This window comes from Pogona vitticeps, chromosome 3, assembly GCF_051106095.1.
Source record: "Pogona vitticeps strain Pit_001003342236 chromosome 3, PviZW2.1, whole genome shotgun sequence".
NCBI classification, from domain to species: Eukaryota; Metazoa; Chordata; class Lepidosauria; order Squamata; family Agamidae; genus Pogona; species Pogona vitticeps.
This window is the reverse complement of record NC_135785.1, coordinates 120,984,869-121,006,774: the sequence shown is the minus strand read 5'-3', so window position 1 is coordinate 121,006,774 and position 21,906 is coordinate 120,984,869. Positions and strand designations below refer to the sequence as shown.

Below are 21,906 nucleotides of genomic sequence, written 5' to 3'. Positions count from 1 at the left end.
GTGAATTTTAGGCATTGATTTAGTGGTTCTGCTGTAGCAGGGACTAACAGTTGGATTTAATGTACTATATTTTATTGTAAATCAGGATTATCTTCATATTGCAGATAGGGGGCTGAAGGTAAAGGGAACTGAGAGCACAGTTATGTAGGCAGCTCATGGCACAATAAGATTCAGATCAGGTACCTCTTGTGATCTTAGGTTTTTTTTGGGGGGGAGGGTTGTAGTTACCTAGTTAGTAAAACCTATTCTACATGTATTCAGTATTCTGCATGCAGAAATTGTGTTAACTACATTTTTCATGTTACTTTGATTGTACAATGGATTTCACTAATATAGAATAGTTATGTATGAAGAAATATTTCGCCATACTATATATTTTGATAAACAGTTTTTATAGAGTTGATTGTGCAAGACAGATAAATCTTGACATAAGCTAGCCAAACATGTAAAGTGACACACTCCAAAAACAACACACCATTTAACGAGATCTGAAAAGCAATTGATACCATAGGGCAGCAGGATCACATGAATAATATTACAAGATAAATTTTAAAACAGGTAACAATATACATTTTACAACTCAGTGGTAAAATGAACAAATGTGAAGTAGATTGATTTACTATTGAAAATAAACATGTGATGTGTGGATGAGTGTGGTTTACTAAATTTGCCATCTAGCTTTTACCTGATGAAAATATGTACTTTTTCATATTTAAAATATAATTTAAGTAGCATCTTGACACATAAAAAAGCAAATGAAAAATGTTCAGGCTACTCTTTAAAAGTAACTTTTTCTTATCAAACTATGTCTGTATGAAAGACACAGATCTTTTACTTTGTGTTGCATCTTAAAAAATATTTGCAGTGATTGCTATACAGTTGGATAGAAATGGAATGTAGGCCTAAAAACAGCTTGTGTTAAACTGCTCAATTCAATTAAGCATGAGTAGGGTCTCTGTCTTACATAGCTGAGTGCTTCTAGGTGGTAAACAAGAAATGTGTTTCAACTATATGAACACCTAAATTTAAACAAGTCTCTCTGTGAACCATTCCATTTCTCTTGCATATGTAACACTTCAGTTCTAGAACTACTTGGAATTCCAGTTGATTTCAAGGTAAGTTGCTGACAAGTAAACTTGATCAGAAGGATCTGATGTCAGGCCTCCATCTTGTCTTTAATCTTAGAGTTGCCTGGAGTTCAGCCTAAGGATTCAGGAGTTCATTGAGCTTATTCGACAAAACAAGAGACTGGATGCTGTGAGGTATGAAAATAGTGCTTTATAAACAGTATACTTTAGAGTGTTATGCTTCAGGAGTATTAGAGCATTACCCACTTCAACATTTCTATTTATCATTACTCTGATTTTTATTGATATTTGTCTCTGGAGAATTTTGAAAATGTTCTTAAGTGTCATTCTGTTGAACCATAGCTCTTTAACTTCATGCTCTAAATAGAAAAGCCCAGTATTATTTGTTTTGGCTTCCTGGGGTAATTTAAAGTGATATTCCTGGAATAATTTATTCTCCAGAAATAGTGCTAAGGGGAGTAATTAATGTACATAAAACAGGGATGCTCTGGAATGATTGCTGGGATGGAAGACTTGTGGAAAGTGTTAAGAAGGAATGATGAGAGTTTTGACATGAAAGATCATTCTTCCAAAGTGTTGTTCTTGGTAGTTTTCCTTGCAGAATTATGTCAAAAATATCTACTTGATTCTCAGTAAGAATTCTCTAAACTACTCCAAAGAGGATGAAGTGATGTTGGAACTGGTCTAAATATGTGGGAGTTGCAGGTCAGCATTTGGAGAGCCAGATACTTGCCTATCCTGAATTAGAGCTTAGAAGAGGGGTTGAAATGTGATAGTTTTCACTATTTAAATGATTATTTAGCTTTCTATTATGAGGAACTGTTTTGGTTTTATTCTATACAGATCACATTGTTTTAACATATAGCCATCACATGGTAACATTCATGAACATTTCTGGATCTAAAAGTAACTCCTTTTATACTAAATGGTGCCTGAGATGAGGCAAAATTAATGCCTTTCTTTAGTTTACATTTGTGTGTTCAGATTTCACCTGTAATCTCACTCAAAAATAAATTGATTTAAAATGGAATATAATACAAACATACAAGGTGGTAGTTTATACACCACCATTTTGTGTACATAGTGCTGTACAGATATGACATGTATCTACGCCAAAGCATTTACAGTCTTAACGAGACACGGAAACAGAGGAAAGGAGATAAAATGGCAAGTGTAGGCAACAGAAGAATATGGGATTATTTCAATTACACATAACTTTGACTTAGTTATAATAATTAGTTATATCCCTTTAATGTAGAAACTAAAGGGATTGTTAAAGGGCTTTCTCAGAAAGGTGGGTTTAGAGGAAGGAATTTGAAGGAAAAACGGGAGGTCATTAAACAGAGGCTTTTCAAGAGGTACTTCAGGCACAAAGGTTAATAAGAGAACTTTGCAGAGCCATTTCAGGGAGCCAGAGCTGTGTCTAGAGTTCTCACAAGCAAGTATATCATATACAGTGGTGCCTCACAAGACGATTTTAATTCGTTCCACGAAAACTGTCATCTTGTGAAAAAATCGTCTTTCAAGGTTCCCTATGCAAAAAGAAAGTCTTGCGAAGCATCGGTCTAAAAAAAAAGTCTTGCGAAGCACGGTCATAGAAAAAAAAGTCTTGCGAGGCACCATCGTGATCGCAAAAACCAATCGTCTTGTGGGTTTTTCATCCCGCTAGGCAAGCGTCTAGTGAGGCACCACTGTAATGCCAACATTGTAAGTTGCCCATATTCTTCAGCTTTCACAAACTGAGAAAAACTCTCTTAGAAGAAAAAAATACTATACATGCAGGGAGACCAATCTTAATGTAGTCAAGGAATGCTAGGATAGTGCTGATGAATTCATCTGCACAGTTGACTCTATTCTGTACTGTACTACTGCAGTTACTCCTAGAGTTTGCATCTGCAGATTCTATTGATTTCTCAAAACCCCACAAGAAAGGTGTGCTTCTTTAACAGATCTCATTTCATTGAGTTTGTCCAAGACCTAGTACTGAACTGATTCTCAAACTAACACATGTGAAATATCTGAACTTGTGTGCTGTACAGAACAAAACACAGTGATCTCTTAAAATTCTGATTTTGATAGTTTCATAATTTGACTGGAGAAAATGGTAGCTTATTTTTTTGGTGAGAGTGTTCATGGGTTTTGCATCTGATTTTTGTTTTCCATAGTTCTCCCTTTGACATAGATGCTATATTGTTTCTGGTCCAATCTGTATGTTCGTTTGGCAGTATGCAGGGCATTGTACCCAAAGTCATGTCACCACTGTTCTGTATAAAACAAATTCCTTATTCTTGGTAATAATCTGGTCATATCAAAAGACTCTTGCACAGCTTGAATTTGTTCATGATATTTTTGTCCATTCTTTGCTACATAGTATTTAGATAATACAGTTGGGTATTATTTTACAGGATAAAGTGTGATGCTGGCAGCCTTGTAGAATGTGCATGTTCTTTGAACTATAGATTTTCATCCCTGCCACACATTTTGATATATGCACCATCTCTGTAGCAGCATGCACAGATGCAATTTTCTTGTTATAATAATAATGTTTGTGTAATAGAAGAGTAATTATGTTGAACAAGTTCGATCATTAAGACAGAGGTATATACCAGAGGCATTGCTTATTGGGATCCATATCAAAAGTGATGAACAAAGGGCACATATTTCAGGCTCAGCTGTTATAATACTCCTGTTTCTTTTACCAGAAAAAAAATATATCAGAGTGAAATATGTGTGTTGAAGTGATAAGATCTTTGTACATATATAAAGTCCACACTGCACCTAACTGAGATGTGTACTGGTTTGCCCTCTTTTACAGAGAGCCTAGAATTTGTCATTCTCCATAAGAGTAAATGCCATCCATTTGCTTACAGAAGAAAACACAGCGATATAATGACATTTCTTCTGAATTTGATGACTACAGTAACTGTTTATATTCTGCCTCTATTTTTAATGAAAAGATAGACTATATTAAAATTCCTCTTTCAATTTTCACAGAGAAGATGGATTTTAATATATAAAAGTAAACAATGGGAAAGCCGCCTAGAGTGGTCCTAACCCGACCAGATAGGTGGGATATAAATAAAATTTAAAAAAAAACATTGAGAACTGTGCAGGACTATGTGACTACCATAGCTCTTCTGAATTGCCATTTGTTGATGATGGAATGTGAAGTAATTCTTGGAATATTGTTGAGTACAATTTTCATTTGTGCTCTACTCTAGTATAGAGTAGGATGCATATAGGAGAATAGGAAGAGACAATAGGAAAAAAAATACATTTTGATCTATACACTAGTTAAAGTGGAACATTTGCCCAGATCAATCTGTCATTGTGTTGGAAGACTCCTTTGTGTCAGGGAGTTAAGTGGCTTATAGAGTACCATTGTAACTTCATGTTGTTTGGTATGTTTGATCCATTCTCTTCATGCTGTTTGAGAACTGCAATGTTTGTGCAATGCAAGCCCTAGCAGTCAATTATGTGACTTCTCTGTCAGGGTAGGTTACTTTGCTTGTGATTTGTCATCCTTGAGCTACAGCCATCAAAACTTCAGTTTTCATTTTGCAGCTTATAGTGTTGTGAGGGGTGGGTATTTGGAAACAAACTACAGTAGCTGTGTTGGTCACACAGCCTGGAAAACAGAGATAATGAATGAATTGTATTTTAATAGACGATCTAATGTTCAAAATGCTGGAAACAGTAGTCTACAGCCAAAATCCTTCTGAAATAAATGTAGTCAAACTTTACTAATTCTGCGTCACTGAGAATGAAAATGATGCTTAAAATCATTTAAAGCATCATTTTCATTCTCAGTGACCCAGAATTTCTGGTTTTCAAGAAATGCTATTTTTCAAGATACTGTATGCTATTGGGAAGAAATACTTATTCAAGAAATGCTAGTTTTCAAGATAATGCTATTGGGTCAGTACATATGACTCTTGGGAATGGCAGAGGACAAGGGAGTTAAAAGGGGAAGAGATCTCAATTTAAACCAGACATGACTAAAATACATCTTTGATTGGTGGATCTATTAATAAATCTATGACTAGGTTTGGACAGAACTTGCTTTTCAGGCAAAACAATGAATGATGCAATCTGAAGCTGGTATTGCATCATACATGACTTTTGCATTAAAAAGCACAGTGTAACCACAATGGTTAAAAAAGCCGATCACCTTTATTTTGGCTGCAAAACTGGAGATCAGGGCAAGAGGCGGGCACCACACAACAAATTTTTGCCAGTAGTCAGTTGAACATGAAAAGGAAATTGATGCCGTTTGCAGTGTCAATGATTTGTAGAGAGCCAACAGATTGTATCAGCAGTTGTTACTTCTACACCACGGCCCTGTTCCACAGAAATAGGGAGGAAACAGCGGACTCCAGAGCCCGGTCAAGGGTGCGCATCAGGGGATGACTTGTCCCAGGTTTGCCTTGTGAGTGCTAAAAAAAGGGGGGCGGGAGGTCTCCTGGAAGGGCTTTTGCACCTGCACCATCTGGGATAGGGAAAATCAATCTGTGGCAGTGAGGCCCACCTCTTTCCCCTGGGCAGAATGGGAATGTTGGACATAAGGTCCCAATATGGTCTTTTGTTCCACCAGCCAAGAGACCATGATGTAGGCGGAGTTCCACTGGGTTGGCAGGTCCGGCAGGAGAAAATGTTCCTCCCAACAACTCTGCCTCTCAGCAGCTGGCAAGCAGCTTTCAAGCTATGTGAAAAATGGTTTACCAGTTGACAGCATTTCTCCAGAAGTGCCATGTCTCCCATATGCCTGCGTCCCAATCAAACTTGATGTGGCTCCCCAGGCCAATGGCATAGCACAGAACCAGGTGTAAGTCGTATGCCATGCACACAATGCCCTCAAAGCCTGCTGCATTCAACGCCACCGACATGTTTCTCTTGGCATCTGTCACCGTGTGCTCACAGATGACATCACCATCTGTTGCCCACTTCTGCAGTGTGGCCTAAAACTCTTTGGCAATATTCCTCCCCATCACCTAAACTTCTATGTGCCGCACCTGCAGCAGAACAACCCTGTAGTCTGGTGGCATGACAAGTGCCTTTCCTGTGGCCCTGTTGCTGATGCCCTGCCACCCTTCAGGTCTTCCAGCTGCCACCAGTGAAGTACCCATGGTTATCCCTGCTCCACAGGTCAACTGTGAAGTGGACTTTTTGGCTGTGTGCCCTTGACAGCTCGTCATGGACCACCTCTCACACAGAGTCAGAGAGAGAGGGCAGGACTATCCAGGAGGGGGGGGACATATGTGTGTGGGTGGGGGGGAAATGGTGCAAATAGCGAAAGACAGGTTTCTATGATGGACAATGGAAGCCTGAGCAGGCAATCATCTCAGCAACCAAACAAGTGCCCACCTCCTTTGCCTTGCCACTGGACCGTCTGCTGAAGGTGTCTGCAGCCCCAGTAGGAACTACATTCTTGAACTTGGCCTGCCTCAAGCTCCCATCCATAAGTTCCCATGGTGGTATTTTTCAAAGGCAGTACCTCCTTCTCTCTCTCCACTTCTCCCCATCGTGCTGGTCCTTTCCTCTCCCCAGACGGTAACAGACAGCCTTCCCCAGATAGGAGCCTTGGGTCATGCCTCTCCAGATGTTGGTGAAGGGTGGTGGAGGAAAGATGTCTGGGGTTGAAACCCCTGTGGGCCACTGTAAGTCAGGCATTGCAGAGCAGTGTGCATTGGTCATTGTTGACAACAGTGAAATGTTCCCGTAGGGAGCCTCTGCCATGCTTGGAACTACTATGACCCACTGCCTGTCCCTCTCTGCTACCATCTTGGGAAGACGGTGTGATGCGTATCTGGCAGGATTGAGGAGATGAGTTCTGGGGTCGGGTGGTGGTGGTGAAACCTGCCCTGGCAGTACTCATTGAGAGGACTGTGGGGGATTTTGGATCTTCTGGAACTGTTAACTCCTCTCATTCCTCAATGAAGAGCAGCAGCTCTTCTTTGGGCACCTGAGGAAGTTCTGCTTTCACCTCCAGCTCCAAGCCCGCCAAAGGCTGAACAGTGGTGGCTGATCTACCGAGGGGCTTCTTCCCCTTAGAGACCCCACTGCTCTTCATTTTCAGGTGCTGTAATCCTACCTCCTAAAACACACACACATTTCGATTTGGGAATAACAGAGAGGGGAGGGGACTTGCTCACAAATAAAAGGAAAAATTAAATGGGCTGATCTAAGAGAGGGTTGTAAGAAAATAATATTTTAAAAAGAAGGTAGGGTCCTCAGAGGGACAAAATAGGATGATGGGGGGAGGAATTGAATAAAAAATCCCAAAGCACCCACTCTAACCGAGAATTGGAACCATCCAAATGATTACATTTTGGCAAGGAAAGCATGAGTATATTTTTAAAAGATGGGAGGGGAGTAGGGGAAATAACCCCAAAACCACACAGTACCTGCACAGTCCCCACCACATACACACACCTTCAACTTGAAATGGAATGCAGGCGAGGGTAATATCGCCTACAGAATAAATACATAAACAGAGATCACTCGCCCTACCCTAACACACATACCTCTAAAAATAGTTGGTGAAATACACGCACGCACGCACGCACGCACGCACGCACGCACGCACGCACGCACGCACGGACGGACGGACGGACGGACGGACGGACACACACACACACACACACACACACACACACACACACACACACACACACACACACACCTAAACAAAGCCTTCCCCAAAGTCCCACTAATTGAAATAATAAAATAAAGTTGTGGTTTGCACACTGTAACTGTGAACTGCTGCCTGCCTTGAGAGAGCAAACAGACAGGAGCAGCAGCCACTCAGAAAAAACTCTGAGCAGAAGTAGAAAATGTCTGCAAGGAAACTGTTTATAAAACTTCTTTACAAACAGATCCCCAGAGCCCTTTGAGCTGCGCATTTGGCTGGCTGACCTGCCAATCTAGGCATCTCTAGATCCCTCCTAGGGTTGCCTAGAGACTCCTGATTTGACAGGAGCGGGCTACAGGTGGCTTGTGGGGACAAAAACAGCCCCAAAATGGGTAAATTAAGTGATGAGTTTAAAATGGCTAAACATTCATTGCTTTGTATTCATCAGAGTTGTTGCATCTGATGAATACAAAGTGACGAATTTCCAATGAATTAGCAATTTTTGATGAATTTTTCAATTCATCTTTTAATTCATGCCCATCTATAGTCCTGAACCATCAGTGTCACAGAACCAACATTTTCTCCCATCCTCCTCTGAATCACACCTCATAACACAAGGTGAATTGAATTAATTTGTCAGGGATTTGGAACTACCCAAGAGTAAGGCCAAAGCTGTTGGACTCCAGATTACAGCACTGGAATCTCCTGGCAGGTGATGTTAGGGTTTCATTGTTCTGTGACCATCAAAAGGCTCTTGTCCCACTCTTCTTCATGGAAGGTGATCTTGTAGCCTACAACAACATTGATGGTGTGATAGCATTGTTTACGATCCAGATGAGTCGAAACTGTTCATTGGTTCATCAAAGAAGAGTCTTAAAGCTGTTTTGCTGTATAATAGCAATGTTTTGCCACCATGCTTGTAAAGGGAGATGCATTATTTTATATAGCTTGAACCCAAGCTGTTTAGGGCTTTATAGGTCAGAAACAGTACTTTGAATTGTCCTGAAAATGAACTACAGTGGACACTCTACTTACGGAATTTATCTGTATTGGAACGGTGGCTGCAGGTCGAAAAGTATGTAGGTCGAGTCTCCATTGACCTACAATGCATTGAAAACCAATTAATCCCATAACCAGCCATTTTTTTCCATTTTTGTTCCATTTTGGTTTTTTTCTGGTCTGTAGGTCGATTCTCAGGCTGCAAGTCGAACCTAAATTTTGCAGCCAGAGAAGTCTGTAACTCGAAAAGTCTCTAAGTCGAGCCGTCTGTAAGTCGAGGGTCCACTGTAGGAGCATAATGGAAGTTATGTGACTTCTGTTCATTGGGGTGGTTCCTACGATGGCTTCAAAATTTCTGGAAATTTTACATCTCTGTTCCAAATTCAGTAATATTTTTCTGTGGGAAGCCTGTTTAGCTTTGTGTCTTCAGAGTGTTATGAAGATACAATTATTCTGGATGCCTTTTAAGTGCACAGTAAATTGAATTTATTATGTTGGCAGATTGAAAACACACACAATTTCTTGGTTTTCTGAAAACATTTTTAAAGGATAGAGTGCTTTTTAAAAATTCTGTCTAGTGGAAGAAAGTTCAGAGATACTCGTGATTTAAAATTTATGAAATAGGGAACTGGAATTACTGTGTATCCTGTCCCAAGCCAACCATTCTGCTAACAAGACAGACCAACAAAGATACATTCAAGTGTACATTCTGTGGCAGGCAGAGAAACATATTACATTTTATGATGATAGTAACTGTCATTGCAGTGCATCTTGTATGTATGTATTAGTCTTCTGGAAGCATTTGAAGTTACACCTTACATTTCATTCTCTCCCCCCCCCCCCCAATTCTAATCATCCTTATTCAGCGGTTTCAGCTTGCCTCATTCATAATCTTTTGACACCCAGACATATCCACTGCTGTGGTTTTGGTTTTACTTGAATCAACTATATAGCTCACTTTATGACAACTTAAAACTTATAGGCCACCTATACATGAAAGGTGTTTGTTTGAGGAGGGGGCTGGTATGGCCTGTGAACATGTGCTGGAGGCTTGAAATTGCCCCCAGGACATCTTAAGCACGTTTGCCCCTACTATACAGTGGTGCCTCGCTAGACTATGATAATCCGTTCCACTGAAATCGCTGTTTAGCGAAATCATTGTCTAGCGAAAAGCATTTCCCCATTGGAATGCACTGAAACCTGTTTAATGCGTTCCAGTGGGGAAGAATCATCGTTGTCTAGTGAAGATCGGCCATAGGAAAGCCGCTTTGCGAACCGCCGATCAGCTGTTTAAATTGCTGTCTTGCAAAGCTTAGGTCCCGAAAACACCTGTTTTGCAAGTGCGGAAGGAGCTGTCAAAATCGTTGTCTAGCGAAAATTGGTTTGTGAAGCAGGGACCAAACATTGTCCAGCGAAATTCCCCCATAGGAATCAATGTGTTGCGACTTGCTATAGCAATCGCAAAAAGTCAATGTCTAGCGAAAAAACTGTCATGCGGGGTAACTGTCTAGCGAGGCACCACTGTATATAGTCTAATGTGGATGTGAATACCCTCCCCAACCCTCGGTCTGCAGCCCGGTGTCGGTCCATGCCCTTGGCAGGACCGGGCTGTGGAGACAGATCTCCCATCCCCTGCATGCACTCCCCCCACGCATGGCCTGCAGACCTTCATGCATGGGTGCTCCACCCACCCGCAAGCGCGCCCTGCCCACCCATGCATGCATGAGCAAGCACCCTGTCCCCCGCACATGGACCCCCCCAACCGGTCCACGGTTCAGAAAAGGTTGAGGACCACTGCTATAGAGGGTATACATATTAAATAAGGGCTGATTTATTTAGCAGAGGAATAACTCGTATACCAGCTAAAGTCATTGAAGGACACACCTAGCTACTATGCCATCAGCATTTTCACAGGTAGGCTAGGAGGTCCAGCACACTGTGAACTTGATCTTTTTGGAAAGAACCATCCTTGTTGAAGACCAATCATATCCTTTTCTCCAGATGAGTCAGTTTCCCCATGCGTTGTGGCTCTATTTGGTCTGGACCTGTAGAAATGTGGCAAAACTTGACCTCCCTGGGAGTTGTAGATGAAAAGAGGAGATAAAGCTGGAGTCAGCCAGGTACTGTATTGGTGAAAGCCCAGCGCAAATCTCTAGATGACTTCTCCCACTAGTACTGATGAAGAGATGGAGTAGAATCTAGGACAAGATAAAACATTGTGACACTTCTATAATCTGTTGAATGGAATAAAAGCACTGTAGCACTTTCTGATATGATCTTGTAGGATCATATCAAGTGTTTCAATTTCAACGCAATTGAAACACTGTGCCTGCCAAGGATATCATAATGTGTATCAATGATATTCCCCTGAGCAGTGGAAGGTGGCACGGTGTAACGAAGTAACAACTGCAAGTACCTCGTGATGTTCCTACCAGCCTAGGGCATCCCAGGAACATCAAAGGCCTCAACTCCAAAGTTACCAGCTGCCGCCCCCTAGACATGTGGGCAGGCAGCACCCTGACCAACAAAACCGCAGGCACGTCCGCAAAGCTGAGCGGTCTCTTTACTGCACCTGACTTCTCTGTCATCGTTTGGCCCCTTATCTTTCCATTTGGTGTTCCTCCACATCTAACATTTCAGTAGTCTCTATCATAGCTACCAGCTATGCCACTGAATTTGATATATCCCCTGCCACAGGCCACATTAAGGCCACCCCGATCCCCCCTCCCAAAAAAAGAAAAAAAGGATGAAGACCTCTGGCCCATCCTTGATTTTAGAGGCCTGAATTCTTTTATTACTCGACGTAGATTCCTTATGACTTCCTTGGACTCTGTTATTCACATGTTACGTCCAGGGAGTTGCTCATAATCGTAAGATGCTCATTTTCATGCTGGCATCCGGTCAGACTATCAACGCTTTCTCAGGGTTTCACTTGGGGGAATCACTGTTTATCCATATTTGGATAACTGGCTCCTGGCTGCTGAGTCCAAGTCACAAGCTTGTAAACACACATCCTTGACACTGTATCTTTTGTCAGCATCAGGACTAAAGGTCAGCATAGAGAAGTCAATTTTGCAATTTACACAATCTGTAGATTGCATTAATGCAACTTCGGATGCTTTCTTGAAGCAGCCTTTTTCCCCTGACAGCAAGTTTGTGAAAATGCATAATTTGTTATGCTCCTTTTTTTCAGCCGTTTGGTTCCCTGTCCTACAGATCCGGCGACTCCTGGGGCTGATGGCATCTACCACAGCTATGAGACAGCATGCTGGACTGAGGTTGCGGTCCCTTCAAGCCTGGTTTCTCTCACTCTTTCAGATTTCTTGTGACCACCAATCCAAGTTGCTCCAGGTGACAACTGGACTGGTGGAGATCCCCCTCAACCTACAGATAGGGAGACCCTTTGGTCTCTTGACCCGGTTGGTTCAGTCAGTGGTGGATGCCAGCCCACCAGGCTGCGGGGGCTTGTCTACGCCACCATGTTGCCCTAGGCTGCTGGTCCATGATAGTAGCCGGCCTGCATATCATTGTGCTGGAGCTCCTGGCAATCACCAAGGCCTTTGGGGCATCTGAGCCCCTACTCTGGGGTTGCATGGTCCAGGTTGCATCAGACAATACCACTGCAGTTTATTATATACACAAGCAGGGCGGCACTCACTTGTTACGCCTTCTTTTTCACACTGTCGACCTTTCAAAATGGTGTTATGCTTGCCACATTTATCTGGTGGCTATACATTGGTAGGCGAGAACAATTCCATGGCAGTCCATCTCAGCAGACTACAGTCAGGCTCTCACAAGCAGGCTGTTGACAATACCATCTTTCGTTGCCTCTGCCATTGATGCGGGACTCTGGACATAGACCCTTTCGCATCTTGGACAAACAAGAAGTGTGCCATGTTCGGCTTCCCTGCCGCCATCGGCTGCAATTCCCTAGGTGACACCTTCCTGACAAATTGGTCACGGGACCTCCTCTACATGTTTCCACCTTTTCCCCTTCTTCAAAGGACTGTCTTTCGAGTCCAACATGAGTGTGCAAACATCATGCTTGGTCGCCTTGCTAGCCATCGTTCTCCATCCTGCTTCTGTGAGCTGCAGAATACATCACACTGCAGCTGGTCCCTCATCTATTGACTGAGGTTGGATATTTCATCCGGTCCTCGAGTCCCTCTGCCTGTCGGCTTGGAGTCTTCCCCGACAGTAACAGACATGCTCAGTCATGCTCACAAATCTTCTACCATCTTTACCTAATCCTATAATGGTAGGCGTTCTGTCACTTTGCATCAAGATAATATTTGCCTACTAGGCCAGAGTCTCTGGACTCATTCCTTCAGTTTCTCCTTCACCTGCTTCACCTGGGACTGGCCTGTTCTACCTGCAATCTATTTCTCCGAGGCCTGGAGAATATGTGCCCTGCATATAGACCACTAACATCTCAGTGGTCTCTCCAATCAATTCTTATGAGGCCTCCCTTCGAGCCCCTGGAGTCAGCATCGCACCACTTGCTAAGCTTCAAAACTGCCTTTCTCCTGGGGGTATCCTTAGCTTGCAGGGCTGGAGGACTGGCTACACTAAGAGCAGATCCTCCTTTCTGTAAGGTAACCTTCTTGCCTAAGGTATTTTCTGCCTTCCATTTGAACAGCCAACTCTCCTTCCTGTTTTCTTTCCCACACTATCTTCACCGCTTGAGACAACTTTGCACACTCTAGATGTGAAGCGTGCTCTGTCATATTATGTGCATTGCACGACCACGTTTCGTGCCTCTCAACGTCTCTTTGTCACCTATGCTGGTTTCTTCTTTGGCGCACCGGCTTCCTCTCAGACTATCTCTAGCTGAATAGTCAAGACCATCCATCTCCCTATGATTTGGCAGAGACTCCTCTTCCAAAGTCAGTGAGAGCTCACTCTACTAGAGTTGTAGCATCCTCAACAGCCTTTCTCCATGGAGTGGACATCGCAGATGTCTGCCACCCTGCCACACGGGCCATTCTGTCTACCTTCATCTCGCACTACTGCCTGGATGTCTGTCCAAAGGCTCAGGCTGCAGTAGGTCAAGCTGTCCTGGCATCTGCACTTTCGTGTTGTTGTCCCCTCCTGGTGAGTCAGCTTGCCAGTCACCCATTCACAGAGACCACAAAGGAGAAAAAGAAGTTACTTACCTGTAACTCTGGTTCTTTGAGTGGTCCTCTGTGAATTCACACATCCCAGCCTCCTCCCCATTGTTCGTCACGTGTGCCATTGCATGTTGGGCAGCAGCAGTCGGTTCCTTAGAAATGAGGGCTGGGTGCCGGTGGCGGAGTTATATAGCCAGTGTAGGGGAGGTGCCAGCACCAAGTGCTTAAGCTGTGGAGGTTTCCAAGGCTGCTCTGCTCAGGCGCAGATTAACCCATTAGTGTGAATTCATAGAGGACCACTCAAAGAACCAGAGTTACAGGTAAGTAACTTCTTTATCTCCAGGGAAAGAAAGGAAACATCTAAATTTGTTAGGCCGAAAAGCTTATTCTGGAGCATCCCTCAATTTAAAAGTTGCAACCTAGGAAACTTAATGTGGAATTATAGTAGTGGTTTCTCAAGGGTGGTGGCGAACCTTTTTGGGCTCCAGTGCCCAAACTGGAAAACAAAAACAAGAAACAGCGGGCAGTGTGCCGCGGTGGCGGCAGACCTGGAGGACCTGGAAATGGTGGACCTGGAACCGGAAGTGGTGGCGGAAGGGGGAATCCTGGCATGGAGGTGCCTCAAGACCCCTCCGCTGCTAGTACCAGTTGCTCCGGATCCACCTGCCGAAGTGCCAGCACCAGCTGCAGCCACCTCCTGAGGCTGCGCAGGTGGGGCGAGGCGAGTAGCAATCTGGCAACCTATGGCTTGCGTGCCAGCAGAAAGGGCTCTATATGCCAGCTGTGGAACACATGCCATAGGTTCACCATCACTGCTCCAGGGCATTTGTTTTCATGGATCACCTCTCAGATGTCAAGATATGCATGTCAGCTGTATTTTTTTTGGGAGACGTGAATTGGCAAGACACCAAATTAACTCAGCAGAGCATGCGGTTCAGTGCCCCATGAGAGCCCTTGCAGGAATAGTCACTTAGTGCTGTCATTCATGGTTCCATCCAATGTTTCTTTTACATGTTGATAAAGAGATGAGATAGTTGATATATGCCAGTTGAAGGCCATGGTCTGTGTTTATCTAGAACAGATAAAGGTTAGATACAGAGTACAGATTGGCTACCATGTCAAATTGTATGAGAGTTCCATCAACATCTCTTTTACACCAACCTAACCAGCATGGTTGGGTACCAAATCTACAGCAGATTCCAGTGGAGGAGCCCTATTTACATGAGGCCACAACAAGCCTTCTCTAAATGACCACACATCAGTCTAAACAATTTCCCTGTTTCAGAGCCAAATTATTTCCTTCAGAAAGAAACTGTGAACGTTGACCACCATATCTACATTGGCACCTTGACAAATACAAGTTTACTGCCATCAATTTTGGAGAGTGTCCAACAACATCTAATCTCCATTGTTGCTACTGAATTTACTGGGAGTGCTAATCTCCACTATGCTTCCTATATAAATACCCAAACCACGGTCTTTGCTACCACATTAGCACAACCACTTTGGGCCTAGAACAGAATCACTACTGAACAGTGGGTACTTGAAGTAGTGCAGTAGGTATATTGAATAGATTGAGAATCCATCTTCCACTGACACCTGTACATTGCTACCTCCCAAGCCTTTATTTGCAAGAGATCAATAAACAACTAAATAAAGAAATCATCAAGACTATTCTTCATACCACAATCATCCTATTCCTGATACATGTGCTGTTTCATGGCGCCATCTGGCCTTCCTTCGATCTTTGAGGTGTCAACGTTTACATTACTGCAAATAGTTTTCATGCATTGACTCTGACCTATCTCCTTCCTTTAGTCTGGGAAGATGATTGATTTATATCTATAGATCTGAAAGACATTTATCTTCATATAGTTGTTCGTCCTTCATGTTGCCAGTTTTTGTTTGTTTGTTTTGGTACACACACACAGAAGCTTACTATCAATACTGGCTTCCACACTTCAGTCTGTTAATCGCACTGAGGTAGTGTTTCCTTCTTTTTCCCTATCTCCCTTGACATTTGACATAAAAGGATCTATATACCTTGACTATAAAAATAGTGATAGCGTTCTCCATTTAGAAAACGGCTCAGTCAATCCACCAGACATATTTTAGTGACCTAAGAAAGGGTTTCTTCTCAGAGTTTTGCAGAATCAGAGCAATCGCTTTGGCATATCAATTGACTAGAATGCCTTTGCCAAAGCAACTCCACCAGGCTTTGGCTGTCTACTCATAATTTTTAAATGGGGAGTAATTATCTCATTTATGCCAGTGTCATTCTCAATCATCTACATTTATCCAGTCTAACTGAATGGACACCAGGTCTCACTTTCTTTGGAGGACTGTAATCTTTGCAGTGCTGTATTAACTGCAGGTGCATATCCTCCTGCCCCTAGTTGTATTTGGAAGTAGGATTGCTAGTTTTTACTCATTGGCATGAATGCATAGAAACAAAGACAAAGAAGAATGGTTTGCTTTTGTAGCATTTCTTCTTTGAGTAGTCATTTGTGAATTCACTTGACTTAATATCTCTTCCATCTAATGCACCTGCAGTTAACTGATTCTAGGACTGTGCCACCCAAATGTAAAAATGGGGAGGGTGTTGAATATCAGCACATGGAAGGGTGAGGCTGCCACCAAAACTCATTCTTCATCTAGACACTTCCTTTAGTATGAATGCATAGATAACCTCTCAAAGAACAAATGTTATTAAAGCAATCTGTTTTTCTCTTATGAACCAGGGCAAAAATATTTACTCCAATTAGCAGGACTCTTGTTTCATTTTGAGAACCCAAAACAAAGATAATTCAGGTATCAAAACTTACATGAGTTTGGACTGCTAGAAAATGGAAGCTGCTAAGAATACCAACAATGGATCTGATTTCTTTCAAAGGTAGTATCAAAAGCTCCTCTAAGGTTTAGAAGAACCAAAAGTTATAGAACATATAGAATATCAACAACTTCTCATACTAATTAAGTTGGATAGACAAGTCTGGTAATAATTACTGCAGATGTATGGCTTGGACAGATGTTTTTGTTTTATCTTTTTTTTGTCTTCATTATATGTTGAGTATTTTCATGGAAATCACTTGGCTTTGGATTGCCATCCTCAGAGAAATGTGTGTAGTGCTGTATCTGGTTTCAGTCAGCTCCCAGGCAAAGACTTCTGTTTTCAGAACTGCTGTAATGTTGGCAATTAAAAGATTTAATTGCCTAGAGTGGGCCGTCGGTCCAGATAGGCAGGATATAAATCAAATAAATAAATAAATAAATAATTTAAATAGTTTGGTTTTATTGTTTTTATAGTTTAATGTACTGTTGGCTATTTTTATTTATTTTATTAATCTATAAGTACTATTTTAATATTTCATTATATTATTTGTGCTAATTGCATCACTCTGCAAAGAATCATTTTAATATCATAGTTATTTAATTTTGCTATCAAGTGCTGAGATTTTTTCCTAGTGCTTAATTTATATAAGAGAATTTGTACTTACTTAAAAATTCAAGAGCTTTAATCCAGACATTCTCCTGCAACATTTATAGGACAAATGCAAATATATAAAGCTAATATTATACATAGTTATCATTAGTAGATCAGGAGACTGTGATGGGCTAATTATAGCTACAGTACACAAATTCTTCCTTCGTATCTTGTGATTTATTAGGTTGGTTCAGCATTATTCCTGTACCATTGCTAACCATGGTGAATTGTAATTCTGGTTAGCTTTTAAGCCAAGCTTGAGAACTGATTTACAGATCTTGGTTAACAGCTACTGCTAATGCAGACATCACTTATCAAAGTTAATGCTAGTCAAGAAACTGAAGGGGTGAAATGAACGAGATGGTATATACAAACATACATCATACTGCTAAACTCAGAACTTTAGTTAGGCGATTGATAGTATTAGATTTGATACAGACTTAGAACTGCTTAAACACTGCATTCCATGCAAAATGTGGAAAAACTTGGCTTAGCTTATATTGTACAAGTGTTTTTAGGGGGGCATGTTTGTCTAAAAAATTAGCAGTACTTATTCTAACATATAAATGGAGATGCTTCCTCTGCTTGCAAGATTTTGCCTTGAAAACTGCCTTCTACAGTGGGGTCTCGACTTAAGAACTTAATCCGTATTGGAAGGTGGTTCTCAAGTCGAAAATTTCTTAAGTCGAATCTGCATTTCCCATAGGAATGCATTGAAAACCATTTAATCCGTATCTGCTCTTTTCTGTCCATAGAAACTAATGGGAAGCTGCTATTCTGCCTTCTGCCACTAGAGAGGGATATTTTCTTTTTTCCCCTTAGGTTCAGGGAAGGCAGGGAACACCAAAGGCAGCACTTTAGAACTCTCTTTTTTTTAAACGAAGCCAATTTTAAATAATGTTTTAAAGCATGTTGTGCTGATTTTTTCAGCACAAAGGCACTCAGGCAGGCTTTTTAGGTGCTGAGCAAGCCTCCGGAAGCCTGCTCAGAGCCAGCCGATCAGCTGTTAGGCGGGGAGAGGAGCGGGGAAAACCACAAAATGGCTGCCAGGCTCTTTCTGGGTGTGGGCTTTTAGCTCTTTCCTGCTCTTTTTCCTGTGGTTTGGGGGCTACCAAGGCCTGGTAAGTGACTTTATTTAACAGTACAGTATTTATTTTTAAGTTTCTGACCCTTTCCCCCCCTCCAGAAGCCTCTAAGGGGAGGGAGGGGGGACTTTTTTCCCTGTTCGTAACTCGAGGGAAGTTCGCATGTCGAGTCCTTACTTTCCCTATAGGGCAGGTTCGTAACTCGAATTGTTCGCAAGTCAGGTCGTTCGTAAGTCGAGACCCCACTGTATATGTTAAGGTGTGGTACATTTTTGTGTAGAGATTTAAATATTACAAGAAAAGGAAAGAGACCCAAGCAAAATTATTTTGGATTCTGAATTTCAGACATGCAAGGAAACATTTTAGCCAGGCTGAAGGAAGTCAGCTCGATGAGGTGCGACAAGTGATGGGAATGTTGGCCTTCCCTTCCGATACTCACATCTCTCCTTACAAGGTAAATATTTATTCATTACTGTATTTGTGTATGCATGTGTGTTTAAAGGAATACAATAGGACATCCCCTGTATGCATGGGGGATCAGTTTCAAGCTTCCACCCCAGGTGCTGGAAAATGCAGATTATAGCAAAAGCTATTTTGATATTTTAATAGCAAATGCTGTTTGTAGCATGGTTGCTGGCTTCCTCTAGTGGCCAGTTCTGGTAACTTCATCTTTGGAAATATATATTTCTTTTAATATTTTTAATATTTTTAGACCATGGATAAGTGAACTAGCAGATACTGATACCACATATAAGGGGGTCTTACTGTATGTGTTTTATATTGAGCTTTATTGAGGCGGGACTAAATAAGCATAAAATACTTTTTCATACTAATGGAATGTTTATGGTTTGGGGCTAATGAGCTAATTTCAGGGCCAAATGGTGCAACACATAATTTAATTTTTCTCAGTATTTTGAGACTTTCAGTATGTTTCAGTCTGGCTCTGCATTTTGTGTGTTCTCAACAGGATCTTCTGGACCCTGCACGATGGAGGATGCTAATTCAGCAGTTTAGATACGATAACTACAGGTTGCACCAGCTGGGGAACAATTCTGTTTTTACTATAACACTCCAAGCTGGGCTTTCGGCTATAAAAACACCGTATCCTTCATTGCATAGTAATGGATTGCTAAAGATTTTTGGCAGTTAAAAATTAGGAATTTTTGTAGGAAACACGTTTTCTAAGTTATAGTAGTACTTGGCAAATTTTTGTTTAGTATACTTACGTTCAATTTTAGGGGAAATACAGAAGCTACAGTAGTTTTCAAAGTCTGTGTTTCACAAAATATAGCCTGAGTGATAAACAGTCTTGATGCAAATTGGGAAATAAATTTGAATTCCAGGTATGTATTTTTGCTTGGTATTTAATAACGTGACCAAGTATGTCTATTGCATGCTGAATCTCAAAAGTTTTTGTTTGTTTTTTAAAAACCTTAAGGGTGGTCCGGAAAGTTTTGCTTTTCTTATGCAAACTTGAACTAAAACTTCAGCACTTGCATGATCTTTCCTAATATTAGCCTGAAAGTCTTCAGTGGCAACTGAATCCTTCAGTCAATGTTTATCGATTTAAATATTCAACTTCTATAGCAGTTGTCCTTTAACTTGCTTTTTAATAGACAATGTTATAAAGAGGATGGCAGTTCAAAGAACCCTGATTGCCCTGTGTGTAGCAAATCCCTAAATAAGCTGGCTCAGCCTTTGCCAATGGCACACTGTGCCAACTCCCGACTAGTCTGCAAGATTTCAGGAGATGTGATGAATGAAAATAATCCTCCCATGATGCTTCCAAATGGATACGTGTATGGATACAATGTAAGTGTTTTCCTTTAAAACAATCTAACCTAAGCTTGCTATATATGCAACCAAGAACAAAAGTAGCACTAAATATGCTTTGGAATCTTATTTGTGAATATTTTATGAAAGAAAGTGCTTACTTTGTGATTATCATTTTTTCCAATGGGCTCAGAAACTATAGGCTGTACTATTTTTATTAAAACAACCCAAGAGCCAATGTTTGTTTTGCTTGCCCTATAAGACACATATTTTTGGTAATTGCCACATGCAAGTTCTTAAGAAACTCTTGACATTCCTTATACTAGGGAACTGTACTGTGTAAAGTAAGACATGTGACTGCTCTAACCAAAGATGGGACAAGAAGTAGTGGTTTCATCTACAAGGAAATTCTTAATGATAACCAAATTTGCCCTCACAGGACCCTTTTTGTATTGATTTGGCTACTGATGATTAATGGTGCAGAAGATTCTAAACCACTCCTGCTGCAGTGACCACTTTCTTTTATTCCACCATCTGGGAACTACATTTTAAAATAGCTTTATATACTCAGTAGCTTCATTGACTTGCAGTATTAAACAGCATTTACCCTTCGAAGATTTTTCTTGAGAAGGCTTTTGTAAAATGAAACCTAGTGAAGACATTGAGTCACAGTAAATGACTTGCATATGTTTTTGTATAAAGTAATAACCCTAGAGACAGTCAATGTGATGTAGTGAACACAGTGTTTGGACTAGGACTTGAGAGACCTGGGTTCAAATCCCAGCTCAGGCATGGAAACTCGTGGCAAGGGTTAGCTTTTCCTAGAACATCTTGCATATTTTGAAAATCATATTAGGGTCACTACAATTTGGAATAGAAGTTTAAAAATTGGAATAGAATTTTGTAATGGCTTTCATAACAACTTTTCTCTTTATCCTTCACCCTGTTGAAAATGGAAATAAACTTTCCTTGATAGATCGAGAAGCTCTTGAAAGCCTCTTGAGCGTAGTATTCTTATATAGACTAGCACCTGGCTTTATATTCTTATATAGACTAGCTACTAGGTAGCTACACAATGTGAATACCTTATTCCCTTTCAGCACTAAGCTGTTATTCCCAAGCTGCTATGTAGTGGGTTGCATCTTAAAGCAGCAGATCATGTCCTGTTCTTTTGAATAGACAGAGTTGTGGCTATTGTTTTGTTCACCATGGGTGAGCTCTTGCAATCACCAGCTTGCTGTTGCAGAAGTTGGATGTCACTTCCATTTTTCCCCCAGTGCTAGGAGATATTGGATACTTAATGTGCAGGTTCTGGGAAAAACCCACTGCTTGTGCAGTAGAGCATTGCACATGCAGAACAAGGGAACAAGATATTGACCTACATAATTCATACCAATTTGAGGCCTGTCAGTATGGTGCTGTTGTCAGTATTTTTGACAAACATAGTTATGTTACAATTTTAGTTGTACTTGTTTCTCTAAAGGGTGGGTGTTCAGGTTACTTGCCTGTTTCTGCTATCAAAAAATTTTCAAAGAATGAAGCTAAAATATAAAATTAAAAGAACAGAATCTCAGTAAAAGTTGTCTCTGTGCAGATATCTTGAGAGCAAGATTACAAAAAGACTGGACAGACTGTTATTGTGATTTTAGCATACAATAGGTTCATGATCTGCAGAACTGTTGCTGTCTTAGAGAACACTTACAGATTATGACTATCACTAATTAATATATGCTTT

At 41.3% G+C, this 21,906-nt stretch overlaps 1 protein-coding gene across 3 annotated transcripts in view; it reads left to right on the top strand.

Annotated features, from left to right (window-relative positions):
• MAEA (macrophage erythroblast attacher, E3 ubiquitin ligase) overlaps window positions 1-21,906 on the top strand; it is a 45,223-nt gene that overhangs the window by 21,949 nt on the left and 1,368 nt on the right. For all 3 annotated transcript variants that reach the window (XM_020797048.3, XM_020797047.3, XM_020797049.3), the window contains exons 5-8: window positions 1,186-1,262; window positions 18,744-18,852; window positions 19,366-19,499; window positions 20,015-20,210. In XM_020797048.3, the coding sequence (XP_020652707.1) occupies window positions 1,186-1,262; window positions 18,744-18,852; window positions 19,366-19,499; window positions 20,015-20,210 (516 nt within the window). The remainder of the gene's footprint in view (window positions 1-1,185; window positions 1,263-18,743; window positions 18,853-19,365; window positions 19,500-20,014; window positions 20,211-21,906) is intronic.